Source organism: Cervus elaphus, chromosome 9 (genome assembly GCF_910594005.1).
Source record: "Cervus elaphus chromosome 9, mCerEla1.1, whole genome shotgun sequence".
NCBI lineage: Eukaryota > Metazoa > Chordata > Mammalia > Artiodactyla > Cervidae > Cervus > Cervus elaphus.
In genome coordinates this window covers 22,216,479-22,244,193 of record NC_057823.1, presented here as the reverse complement: position 1 = coordinate 22,244,193, position 27,715 = coordinate 22,216,479, and the positions used below count along the sequence as shown (strand labels likewise).

Below are 27,715 nucleotides of genomic sequence, written 5' to 3'. Positions count from 1 at the left end.
GAGGGCTTGCCCTGCACCACCACCAGGCCAGAGACTGTAGAAAGAGACATTTAATACGTTTTTAAAAAAACATCAGGATTACATTTGGATCTGCCCCAGGCTATGACATCTGTGCCTCCTCCAGATGCTGGTTTACCAGGGGGCCTCAGGGACGATAAGGGGGGGCCTGGTGTCCTTGGGGGCTTTATCAGTCACCAGAGGAAAGGAATGTGAGCCAGGACCAGGGTCTGCTGCTGGCCTGGGCAGCTGCCTACCTTGGTGTGGAGATGCCTGAGCCACTGTCCACAGAGGGTGTGGTGGCTGGCTTGGGACAGGGAGTTGCCCGGGACTCCCCAGGGGTCCCAGCAGCCAGGGCTCAGGAACATTCACTTGTCAAAGCCTTTGTGCTTGACCTTCCACATAGTGGAGGCTGGGCTCCCATGGTCCCGTGTGTGTCTGTATATTTATGTGTATGTGTACACGCACTGTATGTGTTTGCTGGTCATGGCAGCTTGTGCCAGAGAGAGATGCTCCCTGTGCTTGGCTGGAGATGGGGTGGTGGGCCAGAGTGTGTGGGATTCAGTGCCCTGCAGGAGGGAGATGGCCTGTCCTTGGGGGCCCTGGCCTCTGAGACCCCCAGGCTCGTCTCTTCGTGAGCCCCCAGCCAGAAGGAAGGGGTGAGGGCCTTCCAGGGAGGTGGCATCTGTAGGTATTCACGGGCCCAGGGGACCCTGGAGGGGGAATTTAAAAGCAGGGTGGTGAGTCTCAGCTAGGGGGTCTTGCCTAGACCACCCCATTGCACCAACGTTCAGTCCCATCCTTTTTAGGGCAAGTCTCTGGGCTGCGAGGGATGGAGGTGGGAGAGGACATGTGTACATGTGTGTGAATGTTGGATGGAAACAGGAGAGAATGTGAGTGTGCATGTATGTGTGTGGATGGAGGTGGGAAAGAACGTATTTGAATCTGTGTGTGTGAGAAAGAGGTGGGGGGAGAGGAGGAGGTCCACCTGGAATCACCCGTCCCTGGAGAGTGGTAGGAGTTAGTGTTTCTAAGAGCACCTTAGTGTGAGCCTCCTGGGGCAGGCGGGTGGGCTGGGGGCAGAGTCTAGAGCAGCAGGATGGGGAACACTGCCCAGCCCCAAGACGGCCACGCGGAGTGGGGAAGGGAGCCCCTTGGCGGTGACTGCTAGTGTAAACGGGGACCCTGCTGCCCCTGGACCGGCAGGAAGCGGGCCGCCCTGCCAGCCACAAGCACTGCCCTGGCGGTGTGGAATGCCGAGATCCGGACGGAGGGGCGGTCACTGGGGCAGCGGCACCAGCACCTCCACGTAGCTGAGGGGGAAGAAGCCTGACTGGCCGTCCAGCATGCCCTCGTACCAGTTCTCGTCGATCTGGTTGGTCAGCGTGATGATGTCGCCCTCGCGGAAGCCCAGCTCCCCGTCGTTCTCAGGCTCGAAGTCGTACAAGGCCTTGCAGCTTGGCTGGTCCAGGGGCGCTGCGGGTGGGGGTGGTCTAGGCTGTCACACGCCCCAGGTGGTACACAGGGCAATGCTGCCTCCCCTCCTGCCCAGCTGCCTGGTCCTGCCGACCATGGCTCCCACAGCTGCCCAGGGGAGTAGGCGATGACAGGACAAAGACTCTGGGAGGAGCTGGCGATGCCTCCTGGCATCAGGGTGTCAGTGAACAGAAGCGCATAGCGCTTGGGGCACCACTTGGAGCAGTGAGGGCCAGCTCCCCTTCTACCGGAGGAGGGGAGGGGAGGCAGGGGGAGAAGAACCCTAAACCCCAGGTGGGACACTCACGCATGCTCCTGCTGGGGGTCCGGATGGGCTTGTCAGAAGATCGGAAAGATGATGAAGCTGCTTGCAAACAAAGCACAAGGTGGGCCAAAGATGCTGGGGTGGGGCCTGGCGCCCATCCCAGGGTTGGGGGGATGCTCTCTCACAGGGGACTGGCCCTGTGGCTGGGGGCTACCCCAGAAGGGGCCTGGGGCAAAGAGGAAGCCTCTTCCCCCTCACCTGTGGTCTTGGGGGCCGCAGCACAGGGGAAGCCGCCATTGGGCTGCTCGGGCTCTCCGAGGTCCAGGAGCTCCCGCGGCTTGGGCTTATATTCCCGTTTGGGGCGTGAGGAGGCGTCCCGCATCCTGGAGGGGAGGGAGTGCGTGTCGAGGTCAGCTGCCACCCTGGGACTCAGGGTGCAAGTGGGGGGCTGTGTGAGGGGATACCATGCACGGGAACACTGGTGGCGGTGCCCTGGTGTGCCTCCAAGGCTGCCTACAGGCTGGGTCCCACTGAACCCAGAAGCCTCCCTGGTGATGGCTGCCCGGGTGCTGCCGCCCCACAGACACCCTCCCTGCATCAGGGAACCACCCCCACCAGAACTTCCCTTCTCAAGGTCCTGGGGGCCTCCTGACTGTGAGATGGCCCTCGGGGCTGAGTGCTCAGGGAGACAGGGAAGGAGGAGAATGGCCTTCCAGGGACAGTGTAGCAAACCCTCTCCCCAAAGGACATCCCAAACCTTTCCTCTGGGACCAGTGGGAGTGTGATGAGGTCTTGCTGTCTCCTGGGACCCCCCACCCCATGCAGCCTGGGGGTTCTTTCTGAAGAGGTAACCCCCTCCTTGCTGCTGCTCACAGCAGGATGGGGTTTCCCAGGGGCAGGTCATCCCCCCAGGCCCTAAAGGGCTGGCCCAGGTGGCCCCAGCCCCAGGCCATTGGGCCTCCTAGCTGGCAGAGTGGGCCGCTGTTCATAGGGAGAAGTCAAGGGCCAGACTCACCTTCGCTTGAGCTTGTCGGCCAACTCATCTAGGATCTGCACGGCCTGCCGGTGGTAGTCCAGCTGGGCATCCACCAGGGCAGAGAGCTGGCTCACCTGCTCGATCTGCAAGGGACCAACCAGGGCTGCAGCACGGCCCTCCTGAGCCCCATCTCCAGCTGCCTCCTGCAGGGAGCCTTCACAGATTGTTCTGGACATGGGCCCATCCCTGCCTGTCTGCCTGACCCTTGAGCTGCAGCCAGAGGAGGGGAGGGGCCTGAGGAGACCCCGAAGCCTCAGGCGGCCAGTCGCCCCTTGGGTCCTCTTGTACCCACTTTCTTTCTTTCACATCCTGAACAGGCACTAAGTCCGCCACTGGCCCTGGGACGCTGGCATCACCGCTGGGCTCATTTTCGGGGCTCCCCCAGGGTCTGTGAGGAGGGGTGCACAGCCCACGTACGCACATCAGTCTCCAGGAGGTGATGCATACTGGTCTCTGCCACCTCCTTGGACTCCTCGAACTTCTCCATGGCCTGGCGCAGCTCCTCGTCGGGGATCTTGCCCTGCCGCTTCTTCTTGTAGTCGAAGTCCAGGCGGCGGCCCTCCAGCTTCTTCAGGTGGTGCTGCGGGCCAGGATGGGGGTCAGGTCTTGTGCCCGGGGCCTCAGGGAGGGCCTCCCCGTAGCACCTCCTGCTAGGAATCTGGCCCAGGCGGGGCTGGGCAGGGACATACCTGAATCTCCTTCAGGTCCTTGTCGCACAGGTTCTGCAGAGGGTCGATGAAGTTCTGCTTGACCTCAATGTCCAGGGAGTCCTTCACCTCAGCCAGGCGCTTCATGGACTCTCCAGCATCCAGCAGAGCGTCGCCTGGGAAGAGCGTGGGGTGGGGGAGGGAGCTGTCACTGGAGGCCTTGGCCTGTGCAGTGAAGAGACACATCACCCCCACAGCCAAGAACCTGGATGCCAGAACTGAGAACAAGGGACCCTGGAGTTTGACCTGGAGCCACAGGGGCTGGTGTGACAGCTGGTCATGAGCCACCCTCCCAGTTCTTTGAAGGCACCCAGGTCTGGACTGGGTCAGCTGTGGGGAGATGCAGCTTTCCCATGGCCATGACGCTGTAGACAGTGCTCATGGGAGACAGAGCTTCCAAAGAACCCTCGACTGCTCTCTTCCACGGAGCCAGCCAGCCCTGGAGAAGCTCCAGAGACTGCCCCATGTTCTCAGGCCCCCTCCACCCAGCGTCTCCCACCTCATCCAGGCCCCCCCACCTTGGCCTCACCGAAGTTGGACTCGCCGCCCAGCTCCTTCCCATGGCGGATCATGCACTCGCCCAGCAGGCCCTCTGACTGTGGGTAGCCAGGGTTCTTCACCTGCCCTCGGATCTTGGACACCGTGTTGAGCATCGTCAGCTTGGCCCGAGAGGCTAGGAGAGGATGGGCCAGGTGGGCATGGGTGTGGTCTTAAGGAGCTGCCAGGCCTGTGCTTGGCCAGCACCACCAGCTGCCCATTTCTGCCCATTAATTTCTGCAGTGCTCCCCCAGCCCAGGGAACCAGAACCTCCCAGACTTCCCCTCTTCTGCTCTCAGCCTCTCCTGGGAGCCTCTCCAGTGGGCAGGAGTGGGGTGGGGCAAGAGGGAGAGGGGTATGTGCTCCTCGAGACCCCCAGAGAAGCATGGTAGACAGGTCTAGATGTGGGGACACAGGCATGCCTGCACCCCCAGCAGCTCCAGTCCGTCCCTGGCACAGGCCTCAGTGGAGGTGGCGGCTGCTGCTGCCTGTCCAGCACCCATTCACCTTTCACCACAGAACCCAGCAGCCCTGCGTCCCTCTTGGTCCCGAGATCCCACTGCATGCTCCAGAGGCAGGTACACAGCTGGGGCCTGCCAGCCAATTCTCACTAGTCCAGGGAGTTGACAGAGAAAAACATGCTCTCTTCTGCTGGGACCACTAGTTGTAAGGGTAATTTAAGGCTAGGATCATGAGAAAGGGGAGCTGACAGATAAAGCAGTAGGAAACTGGAGACCCTGAGGACATCTTTTGAATGCCTGGATCCAGCCATGCCTGAAACCACCCACCCCTGGGTGTTTCAGTTCTTTGTGCCCATGCCTTTCTTCTTCATGCTCCAGTAACCAGAGGACTCCTGACTGCCAGAGACCTGAGGAGTTGGGGTGCAGACCACTCACAGCTGATAGGTGCCCCTACCTGGGTTGGGCTGCAGGTACTCAATGGTTCTGGCCAACACTTCTGTCACAGCCTTGCTGGTGACATCCACCTTCTGTAAAGAGAGTCCATGTGTGGAGTTTCAAAACCATCAGGGTGCCTGAGGCCAAACCAGGAGCCCCTGGACAGCCCTCAAGCTCCTCCCAGTTCCCTGCCTGCCTCAGCATCCACACGGGAACCCCCTGCTGCTTTGGGGTCTCTCTCCCTCCTTGCTGGTGGTTGTGCTGTGTCCCCACTGCTACCTGCCCAGAGCTGGGGGAGGCCTGCAACCCACCTAGACCCTCCCCATAAGCCTTGCCAACTCCAGAGTGCTCAGGGCCGGGCTCTGTGGGGGTTGGTAACACTGCCAGGCATCAGACAGGTGCGTTCTCCCATTACCTTCTCCATCTCTTTGAAGTCATCGTCAAGCTTGGTCCCTTCCGCCCCTCCGACCTTCTCACTGACCAGCTGGGGGACAAAAGGAGTGAAAAGAGTGTGAGCCAAGGAGGAGGAAAGTGAGGGTTCAGAATGGCCATGATGGCTTCCCAGGGATGCTGGACATGTTGGCCAATGACAGGGGGAGGGATCTAAAAGAGGTCCTTGCTCCAAACCCCCACACTCCTGCAAACCCAGGGCCTGGAGCTTGTCCTGGGGGGGACCCTCTCTGGTCACACCCACGTGGTCAGGCTGTGCTGGCGGCTCCACAGTCTGAGAGTGTCCCCTACCGCCGCAGGGTTCAGCAGACTGTCTGGGTCCCCCTTACAGGCTGTGGTGCCCATGCCTGGATGGTGGTGTTGTGGCTCAGCTCCAGGTGAGGTGCCAAGGTTCACAGAACTGTGACCTCCCTCTCCCACTGAACTGCCACTAAGGGAAGGAATATTGCAGACCACTGCTTTCCATCTCCCCCGCCGCCACCCACCCCGCCGGGGCCAGTAATGAGCAGGCCCCGAGGCTGAATGACGAGCACCAAGTGGGAGGGAAGACCTGTCCTGCGTGGGCCAACTGTCACAGGGCCGGAAGTCACTTCTGGTATGGGCACACACCATGTACACAATTTCTTAATGGCTGGCACACTGCCTTCAGCCTGTGTGGTCTTGGGCTATTGACTTCACTGGGCCTCAGTTCTTGCCTCTGTAAAATGGGGTGACAGGTGTGCACTCAAGGGGCTGTGTGCGTGTGCTTGGGGGTACTTCCATGATGCCCACACTGCCCACCCCGATGCCCCATTATTTCCCCTGAGCATCTTGTCTCTCCATGAGGAGGTAGAGCTGCACGGCAGGCCCAGCCTGTAGGCCTTTATCCCTGCCCTGCCCACCCAGGGTCTTGGGGCGTTGCTCGGGTAGCCACACACCCCGGCCAGTCAGGGTTCTCATGGCAGCTGCACCCTGGAGTCCAGGAGGACATGGGGCACAGGCAGGAGGCAGGCCTGGCTCAGGGGCTTCCTCAGACAGGTGGAGGCTATGCGCCCGATTCTGACTTTATAAGGGAAGCCCTGTGTCTCTCCTATAGGTGTTTCTCGGGCGTCCCACTTTGTTTCATGGGACAGTTTCACTTCTTTTGATAATGGCAAAACAGGACGTTCTCAAATTCAGTGGTTGCCAGAGGGAAATGAGTGAGATGTCTGACGTGGGATGAGACACTTCTGGTGAACCGGGAGGGCCGCTGAAGCACCAGGGCTCAAAACCACACCTTCCGGGCCGAGGGCCTGCTGGGTGCAGGGGGCCTGGGCGCCTGTGGGGACCACGTCCTTCCTCTGAGGGGAGAGCGCACGGGCAGACCCCATGGCCTCTTCCAGGCCCCCTGGGAGTGTCACCTCTGTGAGCCCCCTACAGTTACCACATGGGCCCTCCTTGTTCTGGGGGCCCCGCTGGGAACATCTGGGTCCCCACCAGTATCTCTGCATGCCCCCCCAACCCCCCAAGTGAGCACTAAGCTCCAGTCCCTCAGGCTGACTGGCCTCAAGTCCCTTCTCTCCAAGGTTCACAGTCTGGAACTGATACAAATGGATGAGATGATGACAAAAGGCTAGAGGGAAGAGAGGGAACTGGCTAGCCACAGACCAACTGCAGCGAGAGCATCAGGGAAGGGAGGGGCGCTGAGGGCAGGGTCCCTGAGGAGGCGCAGACAGCACTCCAGAGAAGGGGCAGGGGGCCCCCAGGAGACCTGCAGGCAGCGGTGATGCCCGGTGAGGCTGAGGGCAGGGCGTGCCATCTGGGTGGGAGGCAGGACTCTGACGCTCAGTCCTGCTCAGGGACCCTGCGCGCACCCTCTGAGATGCAACAAGGGCAGCAGCGCCGCCATGGAGGTAACGTTTTCACCCGCAGCGTCGGCATCCCACTCCCCACAACCCGACGATGTCCCAAGCCTGTGGGAGAGGGGCCCGGGAGGCGATGGGCTGTGCCCCCCTCTCCTGTCTGCATCCACTGAGCCCCCCACCCCACCTGTCGTCTCAGGGTGCAGGGGACAGCTGAGCAGGTGGGTGACTGCTACCCACTCTCCTGCAGGGCCGTGACGGCAGTGGTGTGGAAACCATGGCCGCCCGGGCCTCCGCAGCCAGGTGGGAGCCTGAGTGACTGGCAGTGGGCCCACACTGGCTGCCACCATGACGCCCACGCGGGGGCCTCCCAGGGGAACTGCGGGGCCAGGCCTGGCAGCAGCCTTTGAAGATGAACTTGCTGCTGCCTGTCAGACAGGCCTCTCGGATTGCAGCCTGGATTCATTTCTGCCCTGGGAGGTGCTCAGGGACCGTGTGTTCCATGAAGGTCCAGGACAGGGTCTTTTCTGTTAGAAGAGGGAGGAGGCTGGGCAGCTGCCTGGTAAAAAGGTTCATAAGTGGTTCTGAGACCAGCCAACAGGTGTGACTGCCGAGGGAGGGCTGCTCTGTGGCCCTATGAGCTCAGGCCTTGAGTCTGTCTGGCCCCTGTGACAACAGCTTATGGGGGCACTGCTGGCCTCTGCACACCCACCCAGGCAGGCACACCTCTGACCCCACAGGGGCTCCCTCTGTGGCCGGTTCCTCCAGTGCTACCTCTCTGGGGAAACTGAACAAGCCAACCCCCACCACGTGTTTGGTCTGACCTGTTTTGTTGATGTTGTTCAGTTGCTCAGTCGTGTCCGACTGTTTGCGACCCCATGGACTATAGCCTTCCAGGCTCCTCTATCCATGGGATTCTCCAGGGAAGAATACTACAGTGGGTTGCTCTTTCTTTCTTCCAGGGATCTTCCCAACCCTGGACGGAACCCACATCTCCTGCATTGGCAGGAGGATTCTTTACTGTCTGAGCCACCAGGGAAGCACGGCCTGTGTTATGGCTACAATATCCCCTGGGAAGAGCGTGCCCTGCCCTCAATTCAGGCTGCAGGTGCCTCCAGGGCAGGTTGGAGGGCAACTGCCCTCTGGAGCTGAGGGCACCGGAGCTGTGGCAAGGTCACTGCCAGAGGGGGGGAAGGACCCCCAAACTGTTCATTTCCCTGAGAGCTGACCCACTCGGGCTGTTCTGCCAGGACGGCCCGGGCTCAGCTGGCATGTGGACTTGAATGGTGGGATTTAGATGACACGCTCATGAGTGGCTGCAACAGGCAAAGGGTGGCCCAGTTCAGGCTCCCACGCTGAGGAGCAGCAGAGCCGTGTGGTCTGAGGACACCAGTCCCAGGCACCTGGGGAGGGAGTGAGCCTGGGAGAGAGGTGGATCCTTGCTGCTGAGCACCTGTAGGACCTCCACCCACGAGAGTGGCCCCGTGGGCACTGATGCTAAAGACCAATTGGAGGAGGGGGCTATTTTCTCAGAAGACAAGTGTTCTTCAGTATTCTAGGCTTTTGGCCACATTTGGACAGGAGCTAGGAATCTGACACGTGGGAGAGAAACAGAGAACGCACATTGGAAAAACACACAAACACAGGATGCCATGTGCCAAGAGCCAACAGAGCAATTGCTCCAGGAGCTGAGTGGAGAACAAGAAGGCAGGAGAACCTTCAGTCCCGGAAGGGGGGCTTGGAGATGGATGGCAGGCAGCAGAAGCTCAGATCCTGACAAGTGGGACACGCCAAGGGGAGACCTTGTAATTGAATCATCTTGGCAGGGAATCCTGATCAATACAACATGGAAAATCAACGGCTGATCTATCTACAGGCTTGGTGACCTGGGTAGCCGATCCACTTTGATGAATTCACAGTTTAAAAAAAGCAGCAGGAGGAGGCTGGCCCAGAGGAGTGGGAGGCGGGGAGAGAAGCAGGGCTGCTCAGGGCCTGCGGTCCAGGATGGATGCTCCGCGCGTCCTACTTGGCATTTTCATGCCTCGCAAGCCAATGCGCTGGCCTGGGGGGCCACCACCTCTCGAGTTAACAGTGGAGGTCCCCGTCCTATCCCAGCCCCCCTCCTGCCCTCCACCCAGCTAGCTTCTCCCTGCCTGCCAGTGACTGCTGGAGAAGCCCCCACTTCTCTGTCCCTCCTCACAGGGAGCGCCAAGCCCAGCGCCAGGCTAGGGGCCAGGGGCAGCCACTCTCAGGCCCTGGCCGGAGAATTGGAACAAAAGGCATGGGACAGGCGATGAGGGTGAAAGGGCCTTGGGATCCAGGCCCCCCCCATCCCCTGGGTCTGGGCCAAGGAACGCCCCGTAGCTGGGTCACCAGGACCCAAGACTCGGGCATGAGCACTCCTGGCTCCAGTCTGCGACCACCACAGGGAGGAGCCCACGCCCTGGCAGAGACTGTGCTGGCTCTGAGGAACGCCCCTCTGGTGAGGGAGGTAAAGGCAGGGGAGGCTGGCTGAGCCGCAGCACCCAGTGTGGTCTAGGCTGGAGCTCACAGCACAGGGTATCCCACACCCAGAGACGGCCAGCCCGATGATCCTCGGCGGGGCTGAGTGATGCCTGACGGGGAGGCCAGCACGGGGACAGGACGGGAGGAACATGTGGATGGACGCGATCGCCTCCACATCCCTTCTGACTGCGGTCCCCTCCCTGCCGGCCTCCTAACATCTTGGAGCCGCTCGCCAAACACCTCAGAACAGCCCCTTCTAGTTTCCTTTACGGCCTCTGTCTCGTGACTTGGACAGCCCACGAGGCGGACAAAGCCAGGCTGGCCTGCTGCCCAGTCGACACACAAAGCCGCTGGCCTTCTTGAGTCTTCTCTCTGCTTGGGCCCTGGGCCCCTGACTAGGGGGGTGTTGGCAGGGACTCAGAGGGTGAGCTCAGGTAACCGATGCCTTTCTTACGGAGGTGAGCTGAGGGTACTTCTGAGGAGGTGATGTACCATGCAACACTGCCCCAAAGCCTCCTGTCGGTCCCTGCCTGCAAACCTCCAGTGGCTCTGGGTCGGGATGATCTCCAGAGCCTGGGCCCCCATGAGTTGCTCGAGTATGACATGCCTGCCAACAGGCGTGGCGCTTGGATTCTAGGCAGCCTGGCTCCCATGTGGCTCTGAGAGTAGAGGCCAGGAGGTGCGGGGCTGGGCCGCCGCCCCAAAGGGCAAAGGAGGGGTGCCACTGAAGTGAGGACCAGAGAAACACCATTCACACCCACACAAGGCTTCATGTGGGAGGGTCGTGATCAATACCTCAGCCCAGGAGACAGGCAGCAGAAGCCAGAGTGCCCTGGCAGCAGGAGCGCCTCCTCCGTCCCGTCCCGGGCCTCAAGCGCATACTTGTGAGCTGACAGCAGAAGTCACACCCCTCTGTGAAGCCCCACAGAGGGAGGTGTCCTGTCAAGTCACAACTTCCTTCAGCAGACCAGGAATTAAGGTCATGCCTCTAGGCATGCACTTCCTCTCCCCCTAGGGATCAAAGCTAAACAGTTTGTGATGGCAGCTCTGTGAACAGGAGCAGAGAAAACCCTCCAATGAGTACCATGACCACTGGATCTGGCCCCAAGGGGCAGACAAGGACCCCCAGACATGGTTCCACACAGCGTGTCAGGGTGTATGTGGAGCTTGAGCTTTTCTCTCAGCAGAGAGGGTGGCATCTTGGGCAAGAGGCTGGCACATGCTGGCTCAGGAGCAGCACCCTTGGGGTCCCCAAGACTGCAGGGACAAGCCTGCTGCAGGGTCTCCCAGGAGGCGGTGGGCTGTTACTGTGCAGACGAGCCTGGCCTGGGGGCCTTGGTCAGACCAGGCCTCCCGCAGTCTGAAGCCCCCTGGCTTCTCTGCCCTGTGGTGCTCCCTCCAGCCTCCCTACACAGACTCCTCTCAGGACTGGCTTGGTGGGTAGGGAGCTGAATGCCATGTGAGTCCCAGCGGCCGCTCCCCTGCCTGGCACATGCTGCTGAGATGAGGGGGGAGACTGTTACATGAGAAAAACCCCCTCAAAGTCACGTCTGGCTTAATCCAGAGTCTGATCTTGACGTGGCAAGGCACCGGGAGCAAAGCAGGAACCAGTGGTTGGAAAGAATGAACCGGAGGTGGCAGCAGTGGTGGGAGGGGACAGTTGCTCAGGGACTGTCCAGGCTGTGATGAGCTGGAGGACAAGGTCCCAAGACAGAACAGAGTGCAGTCCGATCTCTGCTGCTGCACGCTTTGGGGGGCCCAGCACCTACAGCCCTCCCACCTCTGTCAAGGCACACATCCAGAGCTGCTCCTCCACTCTCAGGCTGATGACGAAGTCCCTAGACCCCCCCAGTGGTCACACTGCTGTCCCCACAGGGCCTCAAACTGGCTTTACATGCCCTGGATCCATCACGAGACCCCTGTGGACCCCAGAAGCCTCTCCTCCCGCCTGACTCAGGCCTGCTCTGCCCTGGCTCAGCCTCACAGGCACCCCCACCTTGGTCGGCCTTGCCAGGCTTCCTGCCCACAGCAGCTCCCAAGGCTGGGAGGATGTAGGTGGTCGTGACCCCAACCGGCTGGCAGGCTTTCCCCTCACAGGCCATTGGCCTGAAGCCACAGGCCCGAGTGTCCTCTGGGTTCTCTGTGGAGGGGCGGGGCCTGGGGTCAGGGCTCCACAGCATCTAGTCCCGCCTCCTCTGGGGACCACTCCCCACCCCCACCGCCCCACCCCGCTGAGCACTGACTCCAGTGATGGCTGGTCCTGGGATTGCTGTTAAGGCGCCAAGTTCCTCCCCTAGAAAGCAGAAGCACTGGACAAGAACCGTTCCCGCTCCCACTTGTGATTAACCAGCTCCCAGTGCATTCGGCGGAGTCGGGGAGGAAGCAGCCCCCTTGGGTGCTGGGACAGCTGTGGGGCGGCTTCCCGGTGAAGCACTTCTGGCTGGTTTTGGGGTGGGGGGGAGCAAGGACTGCTGGAGGGGAGATGGGTCACATTAGGTGTGCATCTTCTAATGTGTCCACAAAACACAGCAAAGACGCCTAGTTCCTGGGACCTGTGATCTTGCTGGCCCTTCGGTTAACCTTGAGGACCCCAGAGGAAGGGGTGGAGCCACAGAGACCTCCAGCACTCACTGGCCCAGTTGCAGTCACCGGGGAGTCATCTCCACCTCAAATTAATAAATGGAAAGACTGACAATCCAGGAGGTGATGTACCTTGCCCAGGGCCAGGCAGTGCAGTGTGTATGCACGTGTGCGTGTTAGAGACGAAGCCAGACAGCAGGGGTGACTGGGTCCCCTTGCTCTGGAGGCTGCCCTGTGTCTCCCTGATGTTGCTTCCTCACTTCAGAGACTGGCTGGGATGTCACGGTGCCGGGGACACAAGATCCGGCTACAATCCCCACCCTCCCACCTGGCTGGGGAAGCATCCCGGTGAGTATCAGGCCACATCCCCGCCCCTGGGAGCAGGCAGTCAAGAGGACCACAGCTGTTCCTGGACACTGATGGGAAACACACTGGGGATGGCCAACCAGGATGACACCCGACCCATGCTGAGTGCACTGGTCCGGAGGCAGAAGGCCTGTGTTGGGGGCCCCGGCGGCTCTGCCCGAGCCTCCTGGAACTCCAGTCTCTCACACTGCACCCACCACTCCAGGGTAGCCTCAGCCCACAACCCCAGGGACGTTACAGAGCTCTCTATGAATACCAACGGCATATTGGACCGTGAGCTGTTCATGGAGGGGGACACCAGTCACACACAGACCCGACCAGGGCCTGATGCCACCTACATGGGGAGGATCAGATGGGCCTGCCCCCACCCTCACTGAGCGACCCTGCCTCAAATGCTATTGGGGGAGGTGAAGGGCCAAAGTCACACGGCCCGGCTGAGATATCCGGGGAGCAGAGCGGGGTGGGGGCTCAGGATTCTGTCTCCTTGGGAGAAGGGGAGAGGTGGGCCTGACCCAAGTTGGCACCCCAGGCTGTGCCGAGGGTTTTTACCCCACAACTGCTTGCAATTGAGGCTCATCTCTCAGGAATGAATTCCACCTGGAACTCTTGCCAGTGCTGAAAAGCCCAGGTGTAAACTGGCCTCGTGCATTTTCATTTCTCATCTCAGGGATGAGGCAGGAGGGCTGTGTGTCACACAAGCGGGAAAATCAACTTCAGATGAAAACTTATAAAAAGAAACACCCAACCCACAAACAAATGAGGTCATAAATCCCCCGAGTCCTGCTGGCGAGGCCACACCCGCCCTGCACTGCTGCCCCTGAGCCAGGGTGCGCTGTGGGGGAGCTGCCGCCTGCAGACCCACCAGTGGGTGTCCAGGCATACAGCAAACTTCTGTCCAGCGTGTTTGAGTAAACAAGGTGTTCTGCAAACTCATCTTTTTGTCAATGGCAGAGCTGACGCAGGAGCAACCCTTCAGGAAAGAGACAGGAAACAGGGCTTGGAAATCCTGTGAGGCACATGCACAGCTGTTCGGCTTCCGAAGGCACTGGAGCAAACCCTGCATTCAATGTCATCGCCACAGCCGACCACAAAAGAGACTGTGGACACCAGAGCACATGTCTTGAGGTGGGGCCATGTGCACCCCAATGACGACAGGCTAAGGTGATGAAAGCCCAGAGCCCTTGCCTCCTGGAATGCTGTCTCCCCTTCTCTAGCCATTTCCATTCTGAAAAGCCTAACTAATGTAAAGCCACCTCTTCCAGGAAGCCCTCCTGATTCTCCATCACCCACCTCCGAAGGACCCAGGTAGGAGGAACCTGACCACTGGCTACCCTCTCCCATTACCAGTCCTGGCACCTCCTCTCTGAAGGCCAACCCCACATTGGACCAGGCTCTGTTCCAAAAAGGTATGCATTCATCCCACATCAGAGTCTCTGCCATGCTGTTCCTTCTGTTCCAAACCTTCCCACAGCTGACTCCTGTCCATCTGGTCCCCCTTAGAGCCCCCTCCTCAGAGGGGCTGTCCCTGACCCACCCATCACTCTCATTCTCTCAAGCACCCTGGGCTCTGAGAGTGTGACCCTGGCACTTCTGTACCATCCGTGCTCGGAACCGTGTGCAAGACTAGAAATGCTTCCTTGATACTTCGTGCCCGTGGGAGGAAGGAAGGACCTCACAGGGGGTCTGACCTCATGGTGCCACTCCACACGGCTAAGCACTGGGGGCTGAGGACCCAGGAGCTGCCGGATGACAGCATCCCTAACTCCCGTACCCACCACTGTCCTTTGTGTTGCTTATGGGAAGTTCAAGTTCGGCTGAACTCTGCCTAGGGAGGCTGCCTGTCTACATCCCCACTCTCTACTTGAGGTCTGCCCACAGCTGGCCCTCTCACCAGGGAGCAAAGGGAAAGTGTGCAAAAGAAAAAAGTCTGAGCAAGATGGGCCCAAGCTGGGGACTCTTTGGCGGCTCAGTGGTAAAGAATCCACCTGCCAATGCCAAAGAAATGGGTTCGATCCCTGGTCCAGGAAGATCCCACACGCCACAGAGCAACTAAACGCATGTACCACAACTACCGAGCCTGTGCTCTAAAGCCTGGGAGCCGCGACTACTGAGCCCGAGCACCAGAGAGCCTGTGCTCTGCAAGAGGCCACCGCAATAAGAAGCCCGCACAGCAGAATAGAGCGCAGCCCCGCTCACCCCAACCAGAGAAAGCCTGTGCAGCAACAACTCAGCACAGCCAAAAATAAAACAAAATGCTGGGCCCAGGCTGCCTTGTATCCAGGGTACTCTGGTCCTGAAGTGGGGTGGTCTCCTATCGACAGAAGCCCCCGTGAAAGGGCTGCGCCTGCAGTTTGGGAGGACAGGACATGAAAACGGCAGGCTGAGAGGCAAACAGACTTGAAGGCCAAAGGGAAACAGCCCCCAAACTGCTGTCAGGCTGCAGCCAGAGAGGCCACATACCCGGGTTCGCGGATCATCAAAGGTAGGCTCGAGGGGAGGACAGAAGCTCTGAGTGGGTGCTGAGGCACGCACCCTTATCTGGCACACTAGCTGGGCGGTGACAGCAGGTGACTCAGGGCCACTGAGACCAGTTTCTTCGGGTGCGGCTACCAGAAGCAACTGGGTGGGTCACAATCCCAGGACAGCACATGGCAAGCCAGGGGAGGTGACCAGTCCCCTCCTGGGCCACAAGTCAGATGCCAGCACCCTATCACCCTGCATGGCCACTTCTCCTTCTGTCCCCCACCCTATTTGTCCAGAGGTACCTTCCCTTCTGACCTGCAAAGTCAGTCCTGGAAACCTGAAGCAGGAAGGAAGGAATCTCGGCACAAGATGAGGAGACCAAGAGGGGCTGCCAGGGCCAGGTGGGCCTCAGATCCTGCTGCTCCTGTCCTGACTGCCATCCCCTGCGGTGGCAGCACCGGGGGAGGGAGCTCCCCCTTCTCAGGAGGCACAGCAGGACTGGCCCACACACTCCCTGACATTACTGTCTGTGCCCCAGTGGTGGGTGGACACCCCGCCCTGGGCCACAAAGGAGGGCTGTTCTCAGGGCCCATCTCCTCTGTCACCTTTATTCCAGCCAACAGCACCCGGGATAGCCTCCCCTCCCCACCTACACGTGCCCTGTCCCCAGATGCTAACTTCCCAGCAGCTGCCTGCTGTTGACAGGGCCCAGCAGGCGATGGGAGATCAGTGTTTGCTGAGATAACAGACCCCCGCCCTCAGGACCTCTGGGGAAAACACCGCCAACCAGGTTTGTCAGCAACAAGTCAGAACAAGGGTGTGCCCTCGAGCTCTGGGGCAGGGCTGAGACACAGGCAGCAGCAGGGGTGTGAATCACAGACAGCCTTGTGTCTTAAGAATGTCAACTCCTCTGAGCCTCAGTTTCCTCAACTGTAAAATGGGGGGCTGATGATGGCATGCTGTGGGGTCTGGCTAGGAACATGCTTCAAGAACCATGAGCTGCTCTGCAAAGATGAGTCTGCTGTTCCCCACGTGATGCAAAGCCCAGGGGAAGAACAAGGCCAAGAGGGTAGGGAGCTGGAGGCGGGTCCCCGCACAGGCGCGGTTCAGAGGCAGGACATGCAGAGCTACTGGACGACTGGGATGTGAAGATGCCCCTGTCTCTGGAGTGAAGGCCCTCTGCACACACCAGGACACATGTGAACACTGCGTGAACTGTGCTGCCAGCAGGCTGCGGTCCCAGCTGTCCCTGTTTACCCAAAGCCCCCAGCCCAGACTCCAGAGGGCTCACGGTACCACGTGTACTGCTGACGGGCGGCCGTGACACACATTCTAGAGCTCTACTTGGAAGCAAAGCAACAGGGTTTGAGGCAGGAGGATGGGCAGCAAGCCCAGCATGGCTCCTGCCAGCCTGTGGGGCGCCCCACCTCCTCCTGCTTCTGCTGGCCGACCCTCAACACCCTGGGGGCCTTTCTGCCCTGACTCCCAGAATGTCCCACCCATCCCATCATGGCACATCAAGAGTTGGCCTGTCTTTCAAGATGATGCCAGTACACACCCCAAGAAGTCATGCTTACACTCTGTGTGTAGGAGACTGTGCCCCGCTAAGCCGGGGTGTCTTTATAGTTTGATTTCGGCAGGAGAAAAGCTACCCTGCCCTGGGCCCCAAATCTTCCTTCTCTGTTGTCATCTTGAGACACATGTCTGGTGTTGCCACTTCCTGAGCTAGGAGCAGGAAGAATATTCCAACCCCTCGTCACCTGATGATGATTGTCTAGGGGCCAGGGCCTCCTCCTCTCCCCCTCATACCCAGACAGCCTCTGCTCCCCTGGCAGGGCTGAGCCCATAGACGGGCAGTGTCTGGGCTCCTGGACCACTGCAGGGCAGGCAGTGGCCCCGAGGCCCCAGGGCCTCCCAGGGAAACCTGCACGCTGCTCTCCCTTCTCCTTCCCGTGTCCACGTTCAAGGCCAAGGCCTGGGTCGTCTTCTCATGCGTCACGCCTGGTTTCTCCGTACTGGGCGTGCATGTCACAGGACCCTGCATCACCACACTTGCCCTAGCTCAGCTGCTAAGCCACCGCACGGGTCTGGGACGCCCTCCCGCCCTGAGCTAACCTGCTCTGGCTGTGTCATGCCAGCTGAAGAGGTGGTGGTTTTTTCCCAGGTTGGGCCTGCTTAAAATCTACATGGTCACGTTAAAAGGGCAGTAGTCTAGGACTTGCCTGGTGGTCCAGTGGCTAAGACTCCGTGCTCCCAATGCAGGTTTGATCCCTGGTCAGGAAGCTAGATCCCACCTGCAGCAACTAAAGATTCTGCATGCCACAACTAAGACCCCTTGCAGTCAAATAAATAGATAAATAAAATTAGAAAAACAAAAACAAAACAAAAACACAGCAGGAGTCTAGAGGAACTCTGGGACCTCACCTGGGGCACGCCCACATGACTGCTCACTGCCACGCTGAGAGCAGAAACGCAGCAGTGGCCTCAGTGCCCGCTGCCAGGGGAGGGACGTGTTGTGGTCAACACATAAAGGACCACGGGGAGGTGTGGAAGTGAACTAGAGTCACAGGCTTGGGGTGGACGAAGGGCACCAGCAGTGTGAAGGGAAAGAGCAGGACAAAAAAGCTGCCCTGGGACACTGTTCAGGCGGTGTGAACTTGCAAAACAAAGCCGTGGACTTTTTAGTGGTGAGTTCATCATGGTGATGTATCAGGGCGTGGCCTCCGCACTTAACTATGCCACGCGTGTTTACTCAAGCTCTCCTGGGTGCCTGGCTATTGGCCAGTCACTCTTTACCTCTCGCTTGACATCCGAGACAGTTTAGCACCAACTCAAGTGCCTGAAAAGGTACGTGTCCTTTATGGCGCACTAGCGCTGCCTGGCGTGGGGGAGTAGCTGAGCGCACACTGCCTGGACAGCAGTCAGCTCCCCTCCAGGCGCGGCTGGGAGCCGAGTGGCCTCCTGGACTCAGACCGGGCAGAAGGCCCTCCACCCCAGTCCCCTGGAACAGCATCTTACACCCTGGGTCCCCAACGTACCCCGCTGCCACAACATCCCACGGAGGCCTCCCAAACCCACAGTGCCTCCTACCTACCACCGGCCAAGGCCAAGGGCACAAGGTGCTCTGGGGTGAAGTGGACAGAGCACTTGGCCGCCTTTGAGGCCACTGGCGGGAAAGGCTTGATGATGAGGAACCCAGAGAGGTATGAAGTAAATGCATCAAGGCTGGGGGCGAAGGAGGAACCTCAGAGAAGCCTCTGGGGCATCACTCACACCGAGCTGTAGAGGGGCAATGGGTGGGGAGCTGCAGCTGCTCCAAGACTCCTGGGGGGGGGGGGGGGGGGCGAGATGCTGACCTTGCGGGACAGCAAGACTTCCCCAGCTTGGAGGAAATGCCCCAGGAGAGGAGATAAAAGTAAATCTCAGGCCAGCAGTTAGGGGTAGGGGACACAGAAATCCTTGACCCCGTTCCCTCGGCTGGCCTCTTCTGGACAAAAGGTGGCCTTGACAGGCCAGGGCTGGCCGCAGGACTTCTGAAAATTAAGGCTCTGATGACCTGAGGCCATCGAGTTGATGGACACAGGCTGGGGTCGGCCAAGGGGCCTCAGAGTGGGGAGGCAGGTGGCAGGGGATGGGGAGGGAGTGGTGCCTGAAAGTGAGAGTTCCCGGTTTCCTTCCGTAAGTCTCTGCTAACTCTTGGGGCCAAGACCCAAAATGACCAGAGAAAAACCATCAGTCGACTGCTCCTGCTTCAGAGAACTTGGGACTGGCTTGAGCTGTGCTGGCCAGCATGGTGTCGGGGAACTAAGCGCACAGTCTGAACAGGGCCACACACTGTCAGGGCTCCTCCGCCCCAGATGCTCGGGAAATCCACCCTCACCCCAGAACTCTTCTCTTCCGAGACTTAATTCAAGCCTGCAGGAGTTCCTGGCTCCACATGAAGACTGTAAGGGGCAGGGGAGGGGTGCCAAGAGAAGAGAGAAGGCAAGGGACAAGTGAGAAAGTTAGTCCTGACATGATCCCCTTCCAGTACCCTTCATTCTGGCTAGGAGAAACTTCCTGGCAGACACTTGTTTTTAAAAATAAATTATTTTTAGGCTTTTTTTTTTTTTTTGGCTGTGCCACATGCCATGTGGGATCTCAGTTCCCCAGCTAGGGATCGAACCCGTGCCCACTGCAGTGGAGGCGCATTCTTAACCACTGGACTGCCAGGCAAAGTCCCCAGTGGGGAACTTATGGTTTCACAATTCTTTTCACAAGAGAGAGCAGACCCCAGTTTCAGAGGTCAGGAATCCAGGAAGAACTGATCACATTGCTTTGTTTCTGCTGTATGTGGTGATCCTGTTACTATGATTTATTGTAAGAAATAACATCAAGATCCCTTTTAAAAACAAACTTAAAAAGTGAGTCTACTTGAAGGTCAAATTAACGAATTAATTCAGGCCCCAGGCTAAGAGGTTGGTGCACAGTATTTACTGCAGGCTCAGATGCCGAGGAGATAGATATAGCAGGCTCCCAGGTCCTCGGGGCAAGGACAGGGAAGGATAGGGAAGGTCAGGGCTGGGCCTCAGGTGTACTGGGCCTAGGAGAGCCTGCTGCATTGCCTGTACCAGCCAGCCAGTCTGGTACCACCATCTAGAGGGCGGCTGGGCGTGTTGTGACTGGGGATGAAGATCTGGAGAGGTGAGGGGCGCCAGGGAGGGAACTCAGGTCCCGGAAGGAGAAGGCCCAGAGGCAGGGTAGCAAGTCCAGGGGGCACCAATGGGGCCAGGCAGAGGACAGGGAGAAAGCTGGCTGCCTGTGGGAGGAAACAGGAGAAGAGGCAGAAGGCGGCCAAGGGTGGAAGCCACACAGGGGCTACACATAGGACCTGGTCAAGTCCAAGAGCTCAGAGGTCCAGGAGCCTAGAGAGCAGGCTTCTGAGGCCAGAGAGGTTGGGCCCATGGACCTCCTTTCCCCAGGAAGCTAGGCACCTCCCGTTAAGTTTGGATCTGGCTGTGGGGTCGGGACAACAGAGACTGCCTGTGACAAAGTCAAGTGCAAGTTCCTCTGGGCCTGGAGCCCTCAAAGCAGATTCCAAGCAAAGGAGACAACCTCTGAGCTCTGATGACTTATTTTTTAAACCAGTAGGACCTGTTCCTTATTTTTTAAACCAGCGAGACCTGAGGCCTCACTGGCCACCCTGCCTCACACAGGTACCATCAAGGCACCAGACCATCCCACGCCTGCTCTGGGGAGGCGTCCACTGTTCCTAACAACTTGCTCAGTGAGCCATGACCTGTGGGCACCTGGGCCTGTCACCAGCCGCCAAGCAGCCCCCTCCCTCAGGAGCTCACGCCCAATGAGAGGAAAGAGTACCGGGTGTGAGGATGTGCTCGGTGTGCAGCACGGGGGCAAGAGACCCCTGGGCCAGAGGCTGGGAGGGAGGAGAAGTGCTTCCGGAGAGTGCACCCAAGAGGTGGCAAGGATGAAGAAAGACACGCAGGGTCTGAGGGCAAACAGGAGAGCCGGACAAGGGTGGGGAGGGATGGAAGCTACAAGGCCAAGCAGACCTGCTGGACTGGAGTGTGCTGTCCATGCTCGAGGGAGGGTGGGGAAGGTGCTGAATGCTAGGTGGAGCTGACATGGCACCCCGGGTCACCAGGGACGCTCCCCTTAGCAGGCCCCAGCTCTGCCTTCTCTCTCATGCCCAAATGGACACCCCACTTTTGCACTCTCACAACCCACAATTTAGGGCAAATGTCCCTCGGCCCACCTGATATTCACTGAGTTCTTCAATGGCCCCTGGGCGGGCTGTCTCACACCCGGGACAGGGCACGGCACCTCTGGACGACTGTAATACCCAGGTGTGGAGGTCTGAGCCACCGGGCAGCAGCCTTCCCAGGGAGGCAGCAATTGATGCTGAGTCAGGTCCTTTGGAGGAAATCGCACGTCTGTCTTCCTGCTGTGGTTGGGAGTCTCCGCGTGACCCCCTCTCGGGCCCAGTCAGCAGGTTTTTCTAGGAGCTGAGTGGAAAAGGAAGACGCAGCCATCCTCTGGGAGCCTGGGCTCGTGGAGCCTGGGGGACCGCTCAACAGGAAATGAGCAGAATGTACCCAAAGTGCAGCGCTTGGGAGAAATGGTTGTAAATTCAGCCCTGGGGAGGGGGGCAGGGAGAGAAGAGGGGGTGTGGGGAGAGAAAAGAGTGGGAGGGGAAGGAGGAAGAGGGAGATGAGAAAGAAGGGGGGCAGAGAGCAGAGAGCAAGCAGCTGCTGCTAGTCTGACACATTCCTCCATCCGGCTTTCCAGGGACGGCTTGGGAAAAAGTCCAGAAACATCACCCCTAACGTTTCCCCGGGGAAGGGTTTGGGCACGGCTGGTGGGTAAAGATGCCTCCACAGGCCTGTGAGCTCCCAAACCCTCCTGTGGCTGGGAGGCTCCAGCATCAAACCCTCCTTAAACCTCAGAAACCTCCCCCTGCCCTTCCCCCAACCTCAGAAACCAGAAACAGAAGACAACTGGGCTTTCCTCCCCCACTGCCCTGGCCAACGGCCTGAGGCCTCTGAAACCCTATGGAGGAAGTTGGCTGCGCACCCCAAATGAAAAACTAATTTTCCCTAGATTGGGTCAGTCTCAAGATATTGGCAACAAAGAGGAGACGGTGGAGATAGGGGCCAGGGCAGCACTAACTGTGGCCCCCAACCCAGGGTCAAAGGTCACGGGACATGCAGGCCAGAAGCAAATGGCAGGCCCAAAGGGCCCAGTTGCAGCCTGTCAGTTTGTCCTCTAAGGAGAGACACAGAGGGCTGCACAAAGGGGCACTGGAAGGGCAGGCGGAGCACTCAGGGCCCCGAAGGATGCTGCCTCTGGAGGGACGCTGGGTGGACGGCACTGTTTTCTGCGTTCAGTTGCTAAGCCTGCGACAGTTCTGGGGTCTCAAAACTGTGATAGCCTCCAATTCCTAAAGCTGAGCAGGGAGATACTGAGAAACCTCTCACCTCACAGGCTGTTATTAAGTGGCACACGGAGTATAATTAAGTATCCTACAGCCTGGCCTCAAAACACACCCAGAGAGGCAGGGCGATCAGCTCCTTCTGAGTTCTGTGATAAACTGGCCTTTACTACACCCAGGATTCTGAGTCACAGTGAACTTCAGGCTCCATACACAGCAGTTATGAGCAGTGGATTCAGAACATGATGAGCCCCTGGTCCTGGCATGTTAATAACGAAGAGATGCAGGATGCTGCCTGATTCTGGGGTGCCTCCCTGATGGCGAACAGTGGGTCCTGCCCAGGAGGTCAGGTTAACCTGGTTTTACGGACAGGCCTGGGAAGTGGTGGAGATGAGAGGCCCCTGCTTCCTTCAGGGAAGGGCAGTTTTGGATTGCTTCTAAGCTCCACAGCCCAGCCTACAACACAGGGCTGGGCACTGCACCCAGCTAGCTTGTGAGGCAGGATGGGATCATCTCCGCCCAGGGTCCTGCAGGGACACTGCGAGGTCAAGGGTCTTCCTACGGATGAGTCAGCGGAATGGTTTCCTGTAAGAGTGGACTTAACCCAGTTCCCGCCGCATGTGAACAAGGCCATGGCCAAAAGCCACGTCTGCTGCCCCGAGGCAGGTTTTCCGGGGGTGAATGCCTGCAGCTGCTGGGCTCAAGGGCCTGGGCCAGAGACCACTCCCACTCCCGTCCCCACCCCCAGACTTTGCCTGACACCTGTCGATCGCAGGCTACATACTTTGATTCATGCTGACACTTAAGGAGTTATAAGTTCCAGACTTTTGTGTCCTAAGATCACCCATGTCTGTTACTCAGCAGGCCAAGTACTTTGCTAGGAAATCAAGAGTGTGATTCCACAAAATGAAGTTAAAAAAAAGGTTGGGAAAAAAAAAATAGGTCGGAGCAGGCAGTATCTGGGAGACCCCTGACATTCCCCCAGCTACTGCTTACTCCTACAAGTTGGGGTCTGGGTCCCCTAGTCCTTCCCGCACCCCCATGTCTCTCCCAGGAAGCTCAATCTTTCCTCCTAGACACCAACACAGGGCCTAGAGAGAATCGAACAAACTTCAAATTTACGGGATACGGCGGTCATGAGTTCCCCTCCTAGCTTGGATGGAATCAATCTTTTAGTTCAAACTCTCTCCCTCCTTTCAGGCAAAGAAAAAAACCAGAGAAATCAGGCCAGCATTCCAGGCAGCTGCCAGATCTACCCCTAGTTACACTCTCAGATCTCCACACAGCACAGCCACAAGAATGATCAGGAAACCAGTTAGCAGCTTAGGTGGAAATTAATGTCACCCACACACACCACAATGACAAGTGAGCTTCTGAGACTGGAGCTCGCTAGTGGGTTCCTCGACCCACCTCTATTCCCCAGAAAGACTCATAAAGGCTTCTCCCCCCAGTTTAGATGTGCATAAAGACCAGACAGTTATTGACTGGCATTATTACATGGGGAGGCGCGAGAGGGCCCGGGACAGACGCCTACTTCTTTTTCTGCTTTACTCTATGGATTCCTCAACGTTCTCCAGCTCAGCCTGTCAGTGACCAGAAGTAAAAACTCACAAACTTCCCACTCAAGCTCAAATCGATTTTGTATAAGACCTGAAAGCTTTCACCAGAGAGGAACTGGTGCAGAACTGGCCAGTCTCGTGCCAGCTACTGGAAGCTGGTTTGTCACCGATGTCATCGATGAGGTAGACCTGCCAGAAACCAAGCTTCTCTACTCCTGGCTCTCTGTCACGCGTCCACCTTTCTCAATTTAGAGACGACGCTGTTACAAGCCTTTGAAATCAAGAACCTGTTTCAGCAGGGTTTCTCAACGTTGGCGCTCCTGTCATTTGGGCAAGATAACTCTTGGTGGTACAGAAGGCTGTTCTGTGTGTTACAGGGTGTTTAGCAACCATCCCTGGCCACTACCTACTCAGTGCCACTAGCGGCTGCTCTCCAAAGCCTAACAAAGCCTCTGATGCTGCCAAATGTCCCTGGGGTGCTGCACGGAGGGGAAGGGGAGAGAGAAGGGTTAGTCACCCCTAAGGGAAGAGGTGCCAATGCAAGCTTGACAAGATGCCAATAGATACTCTGGGATTCTCCTGAGGACTTGGGTAGGGGAGATGTGGTGTCTGGGTGCTGAGTTTTACATACGTGTCCATCTGCATATGTCTGGTTATCTCTTGTTTCGAGAATTAGAAAAAGCAGGCAGCTGCCACAAGAATGCCCAGGAGGGATTTCTGTTGTTGTCATTTGGTATGGGTAAAATTATCCTCACTTTTCTCAAACTGTAAAACAGGGTTTCCCAACCTCAGCACCGCTGACATCTGGGGCCCAGTGCACTGTAATACAATTAATTACCTCCAAGTTTTGACAGCCAAACATGCCTTCAGACATTGCCAATGTCCTCCAGAGAGTGGAACTGGCCCTGGCTGAGAACCACGGTCCTACTGGAAGACAAATGCCCCACAATCCTTTGGTGTAGAAAGGGGAGTATGCTGACCCTTGGGCCAGATAAAGTGAGACTGAGACTGAGACTCACTGAGACCAACGGAGACTGATTGGTTTAAAACATGTTCACGCGGTGAACCTCAATATATATTAGACTTAACCGGAATGTTACCTGGCCCAGACGATCCTATCCTGAGGGCACAGAAAGAGGATGAAGGAGGTGTTTCTTTTTTTTTGAAGGAGGTGTTTCTAAAATCAAGACAAGAAATACACAGAGAGGTGGACACATCCAGATCCACAGTGGAGGTCTATGGAAACTATTGCAGAGGGAATGGAACACAGCCAGGGTGATTCTTGAGAACACAACTCAACACGAACTTGGTCACGAGGCCAAGACGGCAGCTCTCAGAGGAGGATGTGGCCATAGTGGCGATTCTTTGGGAGTGGGTCCCGAAATGTCGAGATAATAAACTGATCTGAATCACCAGCTTATGCTGCGCTGAGCTTTCCAGGTTTTAAGTGCTCCCCCTAAGTGCTACATTCAGGTCTGAATGTAGGCCATTCTTCCTTCCCTGAGAGGATAAGGCTCAAGTGGACACCCTGAGAGGCCCAGCTAGTTCCTCCATCGCAGTGGGTCTGCTGGGGGCAGGACGGGCTACCAGCATAGGCCCTTGTGCCTGAGAGTGGGGAGGGGAGGGCTTCCAGAGACCTGTCCATAGGAAGGAACAAGGTGGCCCAGGAGTTCTTCCAAGACCTATAGTTCTTACAGGAGGGGCTACATCAGTGTCCAAGATAGTGAGCAGCACTGTGAGGTGCCCTGGTCAAGTGTGCAGCGAGGCAGGGCAGAGTGGGAGGTAGTGGCTTGCTGGGCCAGGTCACTCATTCCATCCTGCTGGGACACAGGGCTGTACTCTCAGCAACAACCCTAGAATCCATCTAGATTAAGTTTCTCTTCCTCCAATGTTTAGCCTGGAGTCGAGAGACAGACCCCAAATATCTTTAGCCCTGACTAGGATCATTACTTTCCCCCTCAAGGGGCCAAAGGTCCTGGCTGTGTATCACTGGGGACACACTTCTTTTCCCTCCCACTGGACCTCTCCAAGTCATGGGTTAAAGTCTGGTTTGCCAGCACTGCCTAAAGGATTCCTATGACCATTGCTCGTTCCTTCTTGGAGTCTATCCATACAAACTCCAAACCTAAGATTCTTATGGGATGGAGGAATCTGGGAACTTTTTGGATCTGAGCCTGTAAACTGAATTTTACATTTGCCTAGTTTTCTGAAGAGTGGATCCACTCAGCTCTCACCAGATTTGTGAACAACGGGGCCTGGAATTTCCAAAACACCTATTCTGTCCATCACAAGTAGAACACTTAAACGATCTTGGATTCCACGTTCCACTTCTGGGAACTTAACCTGTAAAGCCAATCCTACCTGTGAGCAGAGATACTCACTATTCATGACAATACTGTTCGTGGCAGAAAACTACTTGAAACAATCTAAACATCCATCAAGAGACAACTAGTTAAAAAAAAATCATGGTTGACTTTATGGAACAGAATATCACGTACCCATTAAAAAGATCCAGGAGGAGGTAGAGGAAAAGCAAAAGAGGAAAATGAAATACATGACATCTTATCTCTTCAAAAGAACAAAACAAAACAACAGAATTGAACAGTAGGCTCTAGTGCTGTGGCTCTAGGGGGAGGGGGGAAAGAAGAGGGGGTTCCCCTAAAGACATCTGGCAGCATGGGGAGACATTGGTGGTTGTCACAACTGGGGGAGCTCCTAAATCGACTGGGAGGGGGCCGTGGTGTTGCTCAATGCCCCACAGTGCCCAGGATGGCTGCCAGGACAGAGAAAGACCCGAGGTGGAGAATTCTGACTTTAGTGCGATCTCCAAGACACAGTTAATGAAAACCAGCAAGTACGTGGTTCTACGTGCTACCACTACGTGGGTTTTTTAAAGAATAGGCGTACACTTCTCTTTGGTAACTGGGGACAGTCTTGTTTCTGGGAAGAGGGACTGGATGTCTGAGGAACTGAGGTGGGAAATTGACTTTTCACTCAACCCTTTCAATTTTGCACCCAGCCCACTGAGAAGGCTGTTTGTCATCTTTGGGGAAAAAAAAAAGAATTGCTCTAGACACAAAATTTCCCTGCCCCTGGGCTCTCTGTGTCGACAGCCTCTGGACGGCTTCTTCCTCTTCTCTCTCTCCGCTCCCTCCCTGACCTTTTACAAGGAAGGACAGGAGGCGAGGGAACCACGACCGGGAACAACCTCTGGGTGCATCTCTGCTCCTCTCCAACGTCTGCCCACCCTCCTGGAGGAGACTGGAGCCCACATGGCGGACAGAGCTTGGGCGCCCTCGCACGCAGACCCTGTCCCTCCTAGGCTGTACCCACCCTGCGAGGGACGCGTGCCAAGATCGTCCCCTCACTACCTCCGGTCCCCTCCCGAGTCAGGGCCAGGCCAGGCATCGCCTGGCCCCCTCCGAGCAGTCTGGGCCCGGGGCTCGCCGCACACCCCCCCACCCACCCCGCCCCGCCTCGGCCTCCGCTCACCTGGCTCGCCTTGTAGAACTGCTTCTTCAGCCCCGCCACCGACATGCTGCCTTCCACAGTCGGGCCTGCCGCCCGGACCCAGCGAGCCGGAGGGACCGCGCAAGCGACAGGTTTCCGGGCGCCACCAACCCCCAGCGCGCCTCAGCGGGCCCCTTCGGCACCGCCTCCGCCGCCCTCAAGCCAGCTCCGCCCGCCCCGGCGCCGCCTCAGACCCTCCCGAGCCCGCGCGGCCAGGATATTACATGGCAACCGCACACTTCCGGTGCCGGCCCCCGCGCGCGCACGCGCACTCTGGGCCCCGTCAGCGCACACGCGCCCCCTGCCGGCGGAGGAGTGCACGCACATCCCGCCTGCTAACCGAGAGGCCGCCTCGGCCTATGAGTGGACCGGAGCGAGCCTAGAGGGGCTGTAGTGGCTGCAGCGACCCCTGCAGTCCCGGAGGTGGCCCTGACGTCTCAGGAAAAGCGCTTAGACCTTTCTGCAGAGGCTGGGGAGGCCAAGGGGCAGGTAGAACTCCAGAGGCTGAGTTTACAAATCTTCAGATACCTGCTCGCTAATCTCAGCTATATACAGTTCTTCTGTGGTCTTCCATCACCTTCCCTTCCAGTCCCGTGTTCATCCATTCAGTTGCCCAA

The 27,715-nt window shown here is 57.9% G+C and overlaps 1 protein-coding gene across 1 annotated transcript; it reads right to left on the bottom strand.

Moving 5' to 3' along the window:
• Positions 1-32: 32 nt before the first annotated feature.
• SH3GL1 (SH3 domain containing GRB2 like 1, endophilin A2) lies at positions 33-27,336 on the bottom strand. Its single transcript, XM_043911922.1, has 10 exons — positions 27,081-27,336; positions 5,330-5,398; positions 4,934-5,006; positions 4,011-4,154; positions 3,464-3,597; positions 3,196-3,354; positions 2,754-2,857; positions 1,997-2,121; positions 1,781-1,837; positions 33-1,473 (listed from the first exon to the last, which is right to left on the bottom strand). The coding sequence occupies exons 1-10, from the start codon at positions 27,123-27,125 to the stop codon at positions 1,277-1,279; spliced, it is 1,107 nt and encodes a 368-aa protein (XP_043767857.1). The 5' UTR covers positions 27,126-27,336; the 3' UTR covers positions 33-1,276.
• Positions 27,337-27,715: the final 379 nt, after the last annotated feature.

Bases quoted from the DNA above. Each gene is read 5' to 3' on its own strand.
- SH3GL1 (XM_043911922.1), bottom strand. From the start codon at position 27,125: ATGTCGGTGGCGGGGCTGAAGAAGCAGTTCTACAAGGCGAGCCAG. The intron at 3,355-3,463 runs GTATGTCCCTGC...CCTGGCCCGCAG, and splicing joins AGGACCTGAAGGAGATTCAG to CACCACCTGAAGAAGCTGGA. The intron at 2,858-3,195 runs GTGCGTACGTGG...GGTCCCTTGCAG, and splicing joins ATCACCTCCTGGAGACTGAT to ATCGAGCAGGTGAGCCAGCT.